This window comes from Pteropus medius, unplaced genomic scaffold, assembly GCF_902729225.1.
Source record: "Pteropus medius unplaced genomic scaffold, Ma_sr-lr_union100, whole genome shotgun sequence".
Lineage (NCBI taxonomy): Eukaryota > Metazoa > Chordata > Mammalia > Chiroptera > Pteropodidae > Pteropus > Pteropus medius.
This window is the reverse complement of record NW_024352785.1, coordinates 7,460,113-7,475,098: the sequence shown is the minus strand read 5'-3', so window position 1 is coordinate 7,475,098 and position 14,986 is coordinate 7,460,113. Positions and strand designations below refer to the sequence as shown.

General features: G+C 38.8%; 1 protein-coding gene across 2 annotated transcripts in view; it reads left to right on the top strand.

The window, feature by feature from the left end:
• Positions 1-14,986, top strand: part of EPB41L4A (erythrocyte membrane protein band 4.1 like 4A) — a 208,536-nt gene that overhangs the window by 171,652 nt on the left and 21,898 nt on the right. The window contains exons 16-18 of one of the 2 annotated variants that reach the window (XM_039848457.1): positions 2,474-2,521; positions 3,523-3,600; positions 14,739-14,858. In XM_039848457.1, the coding sequence (XP_039704391.1) occupies positions 2,474-2,521; positions 3,523-3,600; positions 14,739-14,858 (246 nt within the window). The remainder of the gene's footprint in view (positions 1-2,473; positions 2,522-3,522; positions 3,601-14,738; positions 14,859-14,986) is intronic. The other variant, XM_039848458.1, reaches the window with a different exon arrangement.

Sequence of the window (14,986 nt, the reverse complement as noted above, 5' to 3'; positions counted from 1 at the left end):
ATTGACTTTAAAATGCTGAAGGAAGATTATTTTCAATTTAGGACTTTAAGCCCAGAGAAGTTATAATTATATGTGTAGAATAAAAACATTTTCAGAAATTTCAGCTCTTAAAAAAATGTACCTGCTATGCAAATTTTCTCTGTTAACAACTGAAAGATACATTCCACCAAAGCTAAGAGAAGAAGCCATGACACTTGGGTATATGGGATTCAGCATACAAAGGAGCGAAAGGAAGTCCCTGGATCATGGTACATGGAGTTAATCAAAGTGACATCTATGCAGCAGTACTATACAGACTGTCCAGATGAGAGCAGGGGGACAGAGAGCCTTGCAGATTACCCGAGCATTCGTCTGTCTCAGGAGGAATTTTGCAGCTCTCTCAGAGAGTTTGGATGAAGAATTAGTGATAAGCACAAGGAAAACTGACCAACTGATAGGTACATAGAAAACTAGGCAGTTATCATCTCTAAGAAAATTGTCAAACCTATACAAGAATAGAATTGTATTTGTCAAGTGCTACATACGTGAACCATACATATATATGTATATATATATATACACATATATGTGTGTGTGTGTGTGTGTGTGTGTGTGTGTGTGTGTGTGTGTGTGTGTGTGTGTGTGTGTGTATATATATACACACACATATATATTTTTTTCTTTTTTTTTTTTACTAGTTTATACTAGTTATCCAGAAATTTGGTGTAAGGACAGAGACATGTCAATGTTATGTAATTTGACAGAAGTATATTGGGGAAAAGGGGAATGTAAGTTGTGATGGTGGTCTTAAAGAGCTTGTGTGCCCCGATCAGAGTGTGAAGGCACATGTAATAAAGGGAAAGGAAATGGAGTCAAGGGGCTTAGACACCTCTCTCACGAAGTTTGGCTTTGAAGGGGAGAGACTGGGCAGGAGACACAAGGGGATGTGTGGAGTCAAGTAGGGGTGCATGTGTGTGTGTGTGTGAACAGGAGAGACTTGAGAATGTGAAAAGCCAGTAAAAGAATTTTCCATGAGGACAAATTGAATATATGTGAGAGGTAGGAGGGTGGTTAATGAAAGTCATTGAGAGGACAAGAAGTAATGGGACCCACATAGCACCGGCGGAGAGACTGACCTTAGTTGTAAGGACAGATCTGTAAATAACAGAGAGGGAGATGTTGGTAAGTTTTATTTTGGTAACAGGAAGATGAAAGAGCTGCCATTTGATGGCTCCTTTTTCCTTTGGAAGAAAACAGTTATCTGTTAAAGCAGAGGTACTGTGTACCAGAGGATTGCAAGGCAAAAAGAGTTTAAAACTGCTTTTCAGAAACAGAGTACTTAGATCAGAGAAGGGTGGTAGGATTGCTGGGCCATGTTGTGGATCCATGTGAGGTTTATGAGCATGGTAGTGTAACTAATATGTTCTTTTGTGTGACTCCCTCCTCACTGCTTAGCCAGCTGTTGAGGGATAGCCCAGAAACCTGGGTAGTTGGTTTCATCTATGCTTGGGGTCCTACCAAAAAGACTAAAGAAAACCAAAGATTTTGAGGAAGTTTGAGTACTGACATGTATGTTATTGAGATGATAGAAATCTAAGCTGAGTCAGGGAAGGAATGGAGAAAGGCAAGAAGCTGATGCAAAGTTGCAAGGTCAATAGACAAGTAGTCCCATTGAGATCAAAGAAAGGAAAAATGGAAGTAGTTGCGTAAGCAATAATAATAATAGCTAACATATACTGAATGCTCACAATGGGTCAGTCCTACTCTATACATTTTAAATGTGTTAATTCATTTTATCCTCCTATCAAAGCTTTGTGGGAGGCTCTACTAAAACTGAGGCCCCAAATAGAGGAGTCATTTGTTTAAATCGCAGAACTCAGCAGTGGGCAAGATGGGGTACACGTTCAGTCTGTTTTCCTCCGGAGCCCACACATTTAACCAGGAAGCCTCACCAAACCTGTTTGAAGGTAAACAGGAAGGAGAGGTGAATGTATTTGGAGGTGGTTACAGATGATAAAGTCTAGAGCGTGGGTTGCTGCGTTATTGCGAAGAGTTTATTAGAGTAAAGGTCAAGAGACTGGGAAGCCAGGGCACTGGAAAAGGCATCCAAGTGAGAGCTGACATCAGATTATGGCTGAATTTGGCCTGGTGGATGGCAGACCTAGGAACTGCAGACTAACTCCATCATTGGATGAATGGAACTTAAGTCGTGTTGCGTATTGTTATTTATAGACTGTTTGCAGCGCCCACTAGGTTGCTGACTTCTTGAAGCCAGTTGTTTTATTTCTGGGCCTGGCATATATGTGTGATTGATCGATTGATTGACCGATCGATTGATTTTTATATATGTGTGATTTAAATGTTTGGTGAATGAATGAATACATAACAAATATTCATTAACTGAAGTGAAACTCATTTTGGTGTGCTTTCCTTAGCCAACTGATGATAATTTCCTGTTTTGTTTAATGTCTTCATTTATTTTATTTTTCTGTAGGAAAGCCCATAACAGTGGTGAAGACTCAGATTTAAAGCAAAGGAGGAGGTAAAAAAAAAAATTAGAAGGAGGGTCAGGGAAAGGAGGAAGGATTAGCAGTTAGCACTGCTCAGTGTGGAGGCAAGGATGGGGACTTCTTTTTGTTTGTTTTATTAGTGGCTGTTTTAAGAGTATTATTTGTTTTTTAACTTGCAAATACCAGTTTTGGCTTCAGCTGGTTCTCAGTCTTCCATTCTGTAGCATCCTTAGCAATTTCTTTTTCTTCTGTTCCTTTGTATCGGAGGAGCTGTCTTGTTTATCTATTGCTACATTAAAACCACTCCCCAAAATTGATGGCTTTTAAAGCAACAACAGCTTTATTTCTCTTATAATTCTGTTGATTGAACAAGCAGTTCTTTAGCTAGTCTTTCTAGCCTCAGATGAAGCTACAGCCAGATGGTGGCTGAAGTTGGATTATTCAAGAGCCCTTTCTCTCTCATACTTGGTATTTTGGCCAAGTGGCTGGAGGTCAGGGGCCTCTCTCTCTATAGTTTCTCCACTTGGCTAGCCTAGGCTTCTTTAGATAGTGACTGGGAGGAAGCAGGAGCTACTAGCCGTGTTGAGGAGTGGTCTAGTACCTGGCAAAGTATCTCTTCTACCTCATTCTATTGATAAAATCAGTCATAGGACCAGTGCAAATTCAAGGGGAGAGGAAATAAACTGTACCTCTCTCTTTGTGGGTTGGGGGTTTGACAGTGTGACAGGAGTTTATGTCCATATTTAGTCCACCACAGAGGCTTATAGCTTCGCTGTGTCAGAGTGCTACTGGAAGTAGTGGGTTTTGTGGTCCCTTTTGGGTGCATGGTGACATTTGCCTTAATGTACTTTCACATTTCTTTAGATTCATTCAGATGTCTGACTGAATTGAGAAGTACTGACAGGAGGAGGGATAACACTTATGTTGGATTAGTAATTTTACTGCAGAATTAATTGTAAAGAACCAACATGAAAGGTTTTATTTGTCATAAATGTGTTTGTTTGTTTGTTTGTTTTTCTTGTTTTATCTGCAGGTCACGCTCACGCTGTAACACAAGCAGTGGTAGCGAATCCGAAAATTCTAACAGAGAACACCGGAAAAAGAGAAACAGGTAATACTGCAATATTGTAGTTAACTGGAACTCCAAAATGAGAGGCTGCTGGTGGTGGTTAAGAGGTGGGTGTCCTCTGTCATCTCATCTGTGTTTAAGGAGGAATCTGGCACTATTTTGAAGCAGTATTTTAGGAAACCTCAGCTCGTTGAACTGGGTTTCTTATCTTTATAATAAGATAATTAAGCAACTTGACAGTGAAGTTCCTTCTTGTTAATTAAAAAAAAAAAAGATGATCTGTATTTAGGTACAACATGTAGTGAATTTGTCTAAGGGTGGTAAGAAATTTTACTGTTGCTAGAGGGATTTCTTCCTGAATTGTCTTTTAACATGACATTGCTATATTTTGCCAACCCAAAATGAGGAACTTGTGGTTTCATAGATTCCACATACAAATATGTGTTTATATTCATGTCAGGTACACACAATTAGATGGGGAAATGTGCTTAATTTATATCTTTAAGACTCATTTTTAAGAGCTTGTTAAAACATCATTTGACATGTAATCAGTAGGAATGGCTTAATACATTAATCAGTTCTCCCTGGTGGCAAAATATTTATTTGAAAACAAATGTTCACATAGTGAAAGAGCACAGGCTGGGAGTGAGAGAGATTTGGTTGTGGGTTATACTAGTTTCTAACCCAGTGGTTCTTAACTGGGAGCAGTTCTGTCCTCCCCCTCCACTCCTACAGGATAGTAGGCGATGTTTTGAGACACTTTTCATTGTCACAGTTGGGTGGGGGGGATTGCTGCTGGCCAGGGATGCTGCTAAACATCCTACAATGCACAGGACAGCCTCCACATCTAAGAAGTATCTGGTCCAAAAATATGTCAGTGGTGCTACTGTGGTAACCATTTCTCACCTGATATGGAACTCTGGCCTGGTTGCTTTTACTTTTCTGGGTTGTCTTTTTCTCTTCTGTAAAATGAGGAAGTTGGATGAGATAATCTCCAAGGTCCTTCTTTCGTGCTTGGAGCCCTTGTGCTTGGCACACATTGAATCAGTCTCCTCTCTAACTACAAAGCCTGTGTAATAATAGCCTAGACAGCATTGTGAGAGAGAGTGGACCATTTTCCACACAGAAAGGAAAGCTTTCTATCTGGAGCTTTCTTAGGGCCTAGAATCACACTAGATAGAGGTAAGATCGTAAGGTGTTATGACTCTCTTCTCAAGGAAATTATTTCAGTTTCTTCATCTATAAAAACCCAAGTGTAGAGGGCAGCTCTCCCTGAGGTGCTCTCTTCCTGCTCTAAAATTCAGTATCTGTACAAACAATATAAAACAAAGCAAAGCAAACAACCAAACAACCCCCTCTCCCATTTGTACTTATTGATCAAGCCATTATCTTAACAAATATAGATTTGTTTTGCTTGGTGTATTGTAAGCTGTGCTCATAGATGCTCTAATCTTAAGTTTTCAGAAGGTAGCCTGTTTAAAACAGTGTCTTCAGGGGCCAAAATGCTCCCAGTAACATCTGTTGTTCAAAGTGAAACGCTATTTAAAGGTTGCCAACAAATCCTTAAATAGCTCATTACTGAGCTTGTTGTATGGGCTTCAGTATTCCTTGTAGATGTTTTCTCTCTCGATAGCTTCTCCTTCACCCTTGCCACGAATAATTTTTTGGATTGGATTTCTTTGCACTGTATAAGTAGTATATTTTATAATGATGGTGGTTCTGAATGTTTAAATGCTAATGCAATTCGTAAGGCTATTAACGAGAAATCATTTTCAAAACACGCTCTGACACAACAGCTTTCAAATTCATTTATTTTACCTGCAAAAACATTGCTATAGGGTTTCATAACTTGCCTGTGTCTGCAGAAGATAAGGTCTAGAGTTCTGGCTTTCGGGGCATAGTAGAAAGTAGACGGAAGAAATACGTCTTTGGTTCCAATCTCTACTCCTGAAAATTCTTGTGCAGCAGGTGACAGTGAGTGCAAGGAAAGGCTGCAAATGCATGGCTCTGTTTCTGAGTGCCACTTACCCATTATGCTTTGCTACCACTAATACCTCCATTCCATTATTAGCTTTTTAAATTAACCAGAACCCACTCATTCCACATCAGGATGCATAGGTCTGAATAGTTAAACTGTAGCACTGATGTAGGTCTCAATATGTCTTCTGTCTGTGATGAAGGGTTGTCTCCGGATGTCTGACTTCCTCCTTGTACAAAAGACTCTGTTTTGGGGGAGATGAATCTCTTCAACTCATCTGTCCTTCCTTATCTCAACAACAGTGTGACCCAGCCAAGCTCTCCCAAACATCCTTTGTGCTTTTATTAATGGACTCTGGTAACCCTAGAATAGGGCAGAGTGACTGAATCTTGAACATGCTGATATTCTGCTTCCTGTCAGCAAAGTCTCTAAATTCAGCCCTGTATGCTTCATCACTTGTACACTTCAGCCTGGCACCCACCACACCCTGCTTTCCTGTCTCCCACTGGGAACTGTAGCCTGGAGCAAAGGGGCAGAGACTTTTGCAGATTTGCTTTTCAAACACTGTTTTGAAACCCATGCTGTGTCCAGTGGAACTCTGGACAGTCAGGTTTACTTTTTTGAGCTTGTGTGTGGTTTTCCCTTTGCCACTCCTTCTTGTTGGATTTTTTTATTTTTTATTTTTTTAACATTTTCTCAAAGTCTACCCATTGGAGCTGAAGCCGTTTTGCCGTTCTCATGGATAACAATTTAAACATCTCTCACTTTCTGTGAGGAGAAACAGAAGTTAATAAAAGTGTTTACAAATCAACTTTATCCAAAGCAATAGCAGTAACTTCTAACAATCACTAAAAAAATAATAATAATAAAGCCATAATCCACACCAAGTCTAGAAGGCTAATATTAGAAATAAGGATTCTGGTTTAGTTTCCATTTTAGAAAAATGTAACTGTAGATAAACACCCCCTTGCGCCACCCCCCACCTCCCTCCACCCCCGACCACCACCACCTTTGTGTCCAGAGCTGTTGAGAAGAGGTATGTGAGGGTTCCTTGGTCGGTTACGCATTAACTGTAGGGTTTCATTCCACACCAGAAGTCCTCAGCCTCCTCCTTTTTGGGAGGAATTGTTTATGTCTTTCTTTATCCTCTTCTGCTTTAGTTTTTCTTTACCATTTTCATAATCGGGATGCATATCCTACAGTTTTCTAGGTTTTGATGTTTGAGAAAAGAGTTTTTTTACTCTGTTTTTATAAAGAGCTAGAAGTTGCAACACAGATTTTTGTTATAACAACTAAGGTTGTTGCCGCTGGGTCTGATAGGAGTTCGGTGTCGCCCCAACAGCATAGGGGAGGCAGAGGGATAACAACATAGAAGTATAGTTAGCATTTTTCCTCAGTTCTTCCTCATTGACGCAGTGAAGAGTCACAGGTCAGTCAGATTTGAAAAGATTCATTAAAAGTATATTTTAGAAAGACAAAGCATGTCCCAGGGAGGCACAGGGTCCCTGTAACAGAAGGCTGTAACCAACACACGGGGGCCACAAAAAAGCCACAAAAGCCAGAAAAGGCCACACAAAAGGCCACAAAAGGGCAAAGAGGACTCAGAAGTGGGAATGTCTGCATTATATTTGGGCCGTGTTGGATAGTTCCAAAGGCATTCCTAGGTGATTAGCAAGTGAGGTCATTTTGATTGACACTTGGCTGCTATATAACTACTTAGTGTGCATGTGCATACCCAGAATTCCACTATTATTGGAGTGTTCTTTGGGTGGTCTCTGGGCTGGGCCGCTATTCCTTTGTTCCCTCTGTTGCTCATTTCTGACTAACTGCCTAACAAGATGACAGAAAGTTCTTATTTCCCCCTTAGTGTCTCTGCTTATTCCTTATCTTCATCTCTATTCTCTTGCTTCCACTTTAAATCTCTTTCATATTATTTTTCCTCACCCAGTTCCTTTCTCTTTCTTTTCTTAGCTTCTTACCCACTCTTTCTTCCTTTCTTCAGTCCTCTCTGAATTCCATTTCCACTTAGGAGTCAGTGATGTATCAGAAAAACCCTCAAGGATGTGGGTCAAGGTCTTGCTTCTTTTATGTACTGATACGTTTGACCTTGAGCCACTCATTTAACCAGTTAAAATCTTAGTTTTCTCATCTTTAAAGTAGGGTATAATATGATCTTTTTGTTGAATGAGTCAAATGAAATCTAATAGGTGAGGTCACATTGGGGTATAGAATCACACAGTTTGATGTCTAATTTTGGAGTTACTGTCTCTTCATTTTCCACCTCACCTCTCCTTTACCCATTTCTACTTTTTTCACTTGTCTTTTTGTCCTGTCTTCAGTTCTTCCACTTTCCCTAGCCTTACACGTTCGTATTTTTAGGCCAGTCATTTTTATCTTTTGGTTCATGGCTAGGTTTTAGGGGTCACTTCTGTGTGTTTCCAAGTATACAATTTTCTGTTGATGAGGTTAGTAGCTTTTATCAGATTCTTAAGAGAGTATCTGTGTGACCCTCAAAAGTTATAAAGCAGTTATTATCTAAGTAGTAAAAGAACAGATTGATATTGGGACATGAAATTTGTGTTTCAGTTTACTGGTAGTGTTGCAGAAAAGGTGTGAAATCAGACCGGCAAGAAACCAAGCACCACTCAGAGAGTTGGAGAACTCAGGTTTAATACGCGGGAGGTCCCAGAAGAGCTATTGCTCTAAAGATCCGGCCCAAGCTCAGGGGCAGTCTTGCTTCTTTAGGGCTTATCTGTGCTATTACAGTGGGCATGGGCTGATTGGTTGATTTGTCCTCACGGGGTTACAGACTTTGAGAGTTGTTTTGGGTTACAGGTAAGCAGGGGAGTTGCTATGGGCTACGGGCAGTTACAGAGCATGAGATTTTCAGACAGAAACTTAGGCAATACATCTGTTATCTAGACAGAACAATCAAAGGGAAGGGTGAGTCTTCAGTTGGTCTAAAGATCACTTTGCCCTTTGGCCTCTGCAACAAGTATGCCTACAGAAGCAGAACAAAGAGATGATTATAAGATTAGCCTTTTGAGTGAAAAATTCCTCTTCAGTAAGAGTAAAAACTAAAATGCTTAAATTTTCTTTAGCGATTGCTTAGTTATACCAATTTGCTGAAAAATTGGTTCAATTAAATTCATCAGATTGGGAACCTACCGAGTACAAAGCAGTATGAAGTTAATGATCTATGTGAATATTAGATTGTATTAGTTTCTACTGGATAGAATTTTGAATCTTGTATCCGAGATCAGAAGGGTCAGCTAGCTTATTTCTAGAGGTTCTAGCCTATGAGCCATGCTGTAGCCTTGCCCAGGGTATAGCTGAAGGAAGATCTAAAAAGTAGACTTATCAGAGGAAAACCTTTCACAAACCAGCTTTCCCTGAAAATACCTTGAGCTTAATAAAATATCCTTCACTTTCAAAGAAACCTGTCTGCAAAACATCCTTTGTGCTATTGATGAAAATCAGCAGTCCTTTGAGCATTCACCAGGGAGAATCTGTGGATTACTCAGTCATTAGCTTTGATATGTGGCTAGGCTTTTAGGATTTTGATGTAGGACATTTGGAGGGGTGGGGGACAGTGACTCAGAGAAGTAGTCTGGTGTTTTTTGCATAAGCATAAAAGTGGAAGTAACTCTGGAGCTTGGTGAGGATTAAAAGAGTAAAAGAAATGAGAGAATCTGGGGTAAGAGCAGGAGTAGAGTAAATTGGCAACAGGGGACCATTTGGACCTTTCCCTAATTTTATTCTGGGATGTTTTGCATCACAAATGTTACGTTCGTGAGGCTGTGTGTGTACATGTGTGCACACGCAGGTGCAATAGAGCACAGAACAAAGAATTAGGGAGCCTGCGTTATGAATTTGACCCTGCTTGAAGAGCTCTGCGGCTAGGAGCTGGTTACCTTACCTTTTGAATCTTAGTTTTCTCACATGCTAAGTGGGGTAATACCCGTCCTACCTCATAAGAGGTTTGTAAACATCCAGGAGATAATGGATATGCTTTGAAAAAGTAGATAGTTCTCTATATAGGTGGGTACTGTTAGATTAATGAGAACAGCCAGCGCTGTTCTTTGTTATCTGAAGTCCCTGTTGCATCTGTAAAGCAGGGCTCAGCTCCCTTTAATAAAAAAGATGTCAGTGTTTCCAACATGAATTTGCTCTGCTGCAAATGTTGTTAGTTTCTTCCTGCCTTTTAGGTGTCTTTTAGAATCCGTTTCTGAATAATGGATTAAGATGGTTTTTAAATATTTTATATATGTTCCACAAGATCTTTTATATTATTTTTCTTAAAAAAATAGAGGAAACTGTTCTGTGACACTGCAGCTAACAGGGACGATACATCTAAGTAGTGCAAACCCAGAAGATCATGATTTTGGCAGGGTTTTGTTGTTGTTAGGGTGCTTAAAAAAAAAACCAAAAAACTTTATTGTTCCTGTGCCTTAGGAAAAAAATGTGTTTTGGTTGATAGCAAGCTTAAACCAGTGGGGCATTTCTTCCAGATAGCCTGAAATAGGTAACTATTTCCATGCAAGCATTCCCTCCTGCCCTGTTTCTGATTTAGGTAGGGGCTGCAAACAAGGTAAAAATTGTGGGTATGGAGAGAGCAGTTCATACAAAGCCAGTGGAAACAGAGTGTTCAGCATGCTGCATAATGAAGGGGTTTCTGATTTCCACTTTCGTAAGTCATCTCAAGATTTAGACATTTGATAAGGATGATTTAGGTCTTCCAGAGCATAATCAAAGATACAGAGATAACTGTGGAATTGCAAAGCTGCAGCAGCTGAGGAATGCTGTCAGATTACTGATTGAGGGCAAACCAGGTCGAAAAATTAGGAAAACAAAAGACTTTGAAAGGGAAATTGTGCCAAAGGCAGCCTATTTTGTAGGAAGAGCATAAAGAATAAGTGGAAGAAACAGAAGCACCTTTAAGAGCAAATAAGAATAATTTTTAATGGTGGGGGAAGGTTGGGAAAAGCAAATGAATTTTTTTCTTGCTGGTCTTCAGTAAGTATGTCGACAGATGCCTGGAACCAACATAAATTTCCCTAGGGAAGAAAAACTACTGGGAAAAAAAAAAAAGATTGGTTTATAGCAGGTGATCCAAAAATGAGTGTAGTTGATGTGAAACACAAGTCTACAATCAGATGGGACCTGCAGACTTAATATTAGCATGGAGTGGCTGTATGAAGCAGTCATCTGGAAAGCTGTGCTATAGCTGAAGAGTAGAGGTTTGTTTTGATGTATCTAACTAGCTTGGAAATAAAACCCAAATAGAGAAACATGGAGTTTTAAAGTTAGGATCTTTACAGTAATTCGGTAGATGAAAAAACTGAGGCTTGACAAAGAAGATAAGCAATTTGCCCAGCTAATGGCAGATCTGGGACCCGGCAGAACTCAAGAGTGCTATGTATTACTCATTTCATCTTGAAGCTTCGTTATATATTTGCTCTGTGAGGTTTCTCAGGTTCAGCATTAAACACGGTCTTTATCTCAGAGAATGAGAAGTGAATTGTGAATTTGGATAAAGGAAGATCCTGTTAGGAACAAAACTGCCCGGGGTAAAGGTAGAGGGCAAAGTAAAACTCACTGGGATTTGTATAAGAATTCATTTAATGTGCAGAATTCTGCAGAAGAGGCAGAACTATAATTGGGAAGACAGGAAAGAAGAAACTAGGAATAGTCAGTATCTTCATTATTGTTATCAAACGATTATGTGGCATTTTGTCTTCAAAACCTTTTGCAAACTTTAATTAAGTGTCAAATGCAGTTAAAATCTAAATTGCAGGCACAGTCTGGAAACGTAGGGTGCTGAAGTTTGGTGAGAGACGGAGGAAATATATTAGAATTCTCTTATTCTGAAACATCATTGAAATAAGTTCTATTCTGAAGCAATCCTCTTCCTTGTACGTTAAAAAACAAAAGCCTTGTTACAATAAGCCTTTCTATCCCAGCTGTTCATTTTCCATAGTTATAATAGTTTCCATAGTTTCCATAGTTTCCATAGATGAAGAAGTAGAGAAAATATGATAAATATAGTTATTGCATGTAAGGATACAGGAATGGAACATTTAGCATTTTGAGGTTCACTTTAAATGCAACACCAGAAAATGAATACATTTCCTACCTAAATTTTACAATGAATTCCTCTTTCCTCCTTGAGACTTCCATGACTATCTGTTATGTAAGAACACATTTTGACTTTTTAAAAGCCTTATAATGCTTGCAGTGTTTTTATTCTTTTTTAATGTAAATCCCAACATCAAACTTAAAATATAGCAGGAAAGAAGCAAAAAAAGCATTCATATATCCCACACCTAAGCCTAAATGAGACCAACAAAGCAGAAGCATTATAGGAGACATCTTTTACATTTAAATATTTTTTATTCACTCATGCAGAAACAAAATAGTCAACTTCTGCCTCTTAAAGACTGTGTGTTACAGTATTCTTGCTTCTAGGGCCCTTTTCTCGTAGCACCTGCGTTTTCTGGAGCAGTTCATCAATGAAAGAAATGACACTTTTATTCCTGTAATGAGGCGCTATTAACTAGAGGTCTTTTGTAAGGGTGTAATTTCAAACTTCATTACAGACTAAGACAGCCACACCACCATTACTCAGGAAAATGTGCTTCTGTTGTGACTCTTCAGTGAGTCTTACATTTTTAATGTACCTTGTTAGAATATTTATGAAACCGTATCACCAGTAGAGGGCATTGTCTTTGAAACATGTGGGTCACGAGGATGGATATTAACTGACAGGTTTCACTGCCTTCGCATTAGACTTTTAGAAAAACGTTAAAGGTACATGTCACAGTCTGAAATTCTTTCTGATGTAGCCCTTATTACTAGTAAGGTACAAGAACTCTGTGTTCTCATGCCTCAGGAGTTTTAATATTTTACCATCAAGATAAAGTCTGAGTATGAAGGTAACCAGCCAAATTCCACAATAGAGAATGTACACTAACTGTGCTTCCTTTAAAACTTCTGCCCTCTGGGAAAAATGTGTTTGCCTAAGTCACTCCTCCACCTTGCCCTTAGGCTTGACTTCTAAAAAATATTTAAAGATGCTGACTTCCTAATTAAAAATTGACATTGTGAAATTTAGTCTTTCCCATGAACTATGCAGCGATTTAGCTCAGAATGGAAGCTAAAGACTTCAGGGTTAGGAGTTGGGAGACAGGATTTTACGTCTGTCCCTGGGCATGTGAGGTGTGGGTTCCTGGGGAGGGGAGATATCTCCTTGCTAACCCGATACCTTCCCATTGACTGTTTCTTCCCAACTTTGGATCCCTCAGTCCTGGGAACATCCAGGACTTTTCCCCCAGAAGGCTGTCATATGATACATAGGGTGGTTCGGAGATGTAGCTTCTCACTATAAAAATACATACACATACGCATGCACATGACATTTGCAGATGGGAGTGTTCCTTTCAAAGAATGGTTAATAATTATGACCTCAAGTAGTATACCTTCTCATATTTTTTCTTCAGATTTTTCTAATATTAAGATCCATAGCTCTGTATGTTACATTTTAACTTCCTCTGTACATGCCATGAGAGAGAGAACTATGTTCTTGATTCTGTTTAATTTACCATGACTATATCCTATTAATATTCAAATAGGCCATTAGAAATGAAAGCTTTAGCAAAGGAATATATTCAGTTCAAAGACTTGTATGTTACAGATAATTTTTTACTTAACACAGTTCCTCCTTAATCTAGAGAGACTTAAATAATTTCTTCCTCATAAGGTACTGCTCTTTTTAACTTGAATTTGCCTTACATTGTCTCTAAGTTATATGTGAAATGACTATTTGTCACCCTTCTACTGATTGGCATTTATAAGCAAATCCAGATATCCACAGTCTGTACTATGTGTTGTAACAGGCCCACCAAAAGACATCTGTTCAATGAGAGAAATGACTCCAAACTTGCCTGTTGTTTTCATTTTTGTTTTGAAGCCATTATGCTTACACAGTCACAGTAGTGGGATGATTATCTTGCAATTCCTGCTGCTCTCCCAGCATCAGCATGTGAAATGAACTTGCTGGAGCGGTTTCCTGAAGGTCGTACATAAATTAAAAGTTAAATATTCAAATGACAGGTGTTTAACTTTTGCAAGGAAGATTCATGGCCTCACAGTATTGTTGCAGTGTGTTCCAGACAGTATTTACGCATTAATAAGCACTCGCTGCCCCTCGCTCCTGCAACACCTTTCCCTCGTTATTAGAAAGACTTGATAGGGCCAAAGCGCAAAACTTCTGCAGTGTGGCCCATGGATGGGTTTTGTTAGGTCTATGCAGTACCTTAATGTTCAGAATTGATTGCCATTGCTTAAAAATGGAAAGAGTTCACTTTTTTAAAATGACAAGATTATCTTTTTTAAAATGACAAGACTTGGTAACAGTGTCCTGTGATCTCACATCTGGGCAGGTGCCTGTGCTCCCCAGTTCCCTCCCACTGTAGATTTCCTGTTTCCTCATTTACATTCCATCCTGGCCCTTGGCCACACTGAATGCTCAACCCTCATTCCCTCTTTGCCCTGTGAGCAGCCATAACGATAGTGCTGTGTGCCTGCTCAGCTGCTAACATACGATGTCACCATATTTGACTTTTTGCACTTATAGTTTTTTATCTTAAAAAATGGGTATTATATCTGGCACCTATTGTCCATGAAAACCTTGACAATCAGTGTGATTTTTTTAAAGAGCATTTCAATGTAAAATTATTTATTGCCAGTTTAGTTAGCACGTTTTTAAAAAAATGACTTTGTTTCATGAATTAAGGGTGTCTCTATAGCAGACACCACTATTTCTTTAGCCAAAACGTAAATGTTTTAAATGAGTTTTTGTTTGACACATTGTTTTTTTAGAAAATTTTAAGCCAATGATAGAAGCTTGAAAATAACTAACATATACTTACATATTTATATGTAAATATTATAATATATACTTAGAGCCAAACTGTAAATTTATATATATGTATATACTTATGGGTATATTAATTCATATAATACATTTTTAGCTTTCAGTAATTATAATAAAATTTCTTCTTAAATAACTTTTCATTTCTTAATAACTTTTAAGTAATGTGTTTGATAAGTTAACATAATTTAAAAGCCAGTTTAGGATGAACTGAAAAACAAAGCACCACATGTGTGAATGTTAACTTTAGACGATGGTCTTTCTTTGCAGAATACGGCAGGAGAATGATATGGTTGATTCAGCGCCTCAGTGGGAAGCTGTATTAAGGAGACAAAAGGAAAAAAACCAGGCAGATCCCAACAACAGGCGATCCAGACACAGATCTCGCTCGTATGTGGACTCTTTTTATACTTTGATTCAAAAACACTGAGCTTGAAGTAGCATGTGGATTCTAGGGCAGATTGGCAAATTAGCTGTCTCTTTGAGGTTTTTTAAAGTGATTTAGTTCAACCATGATT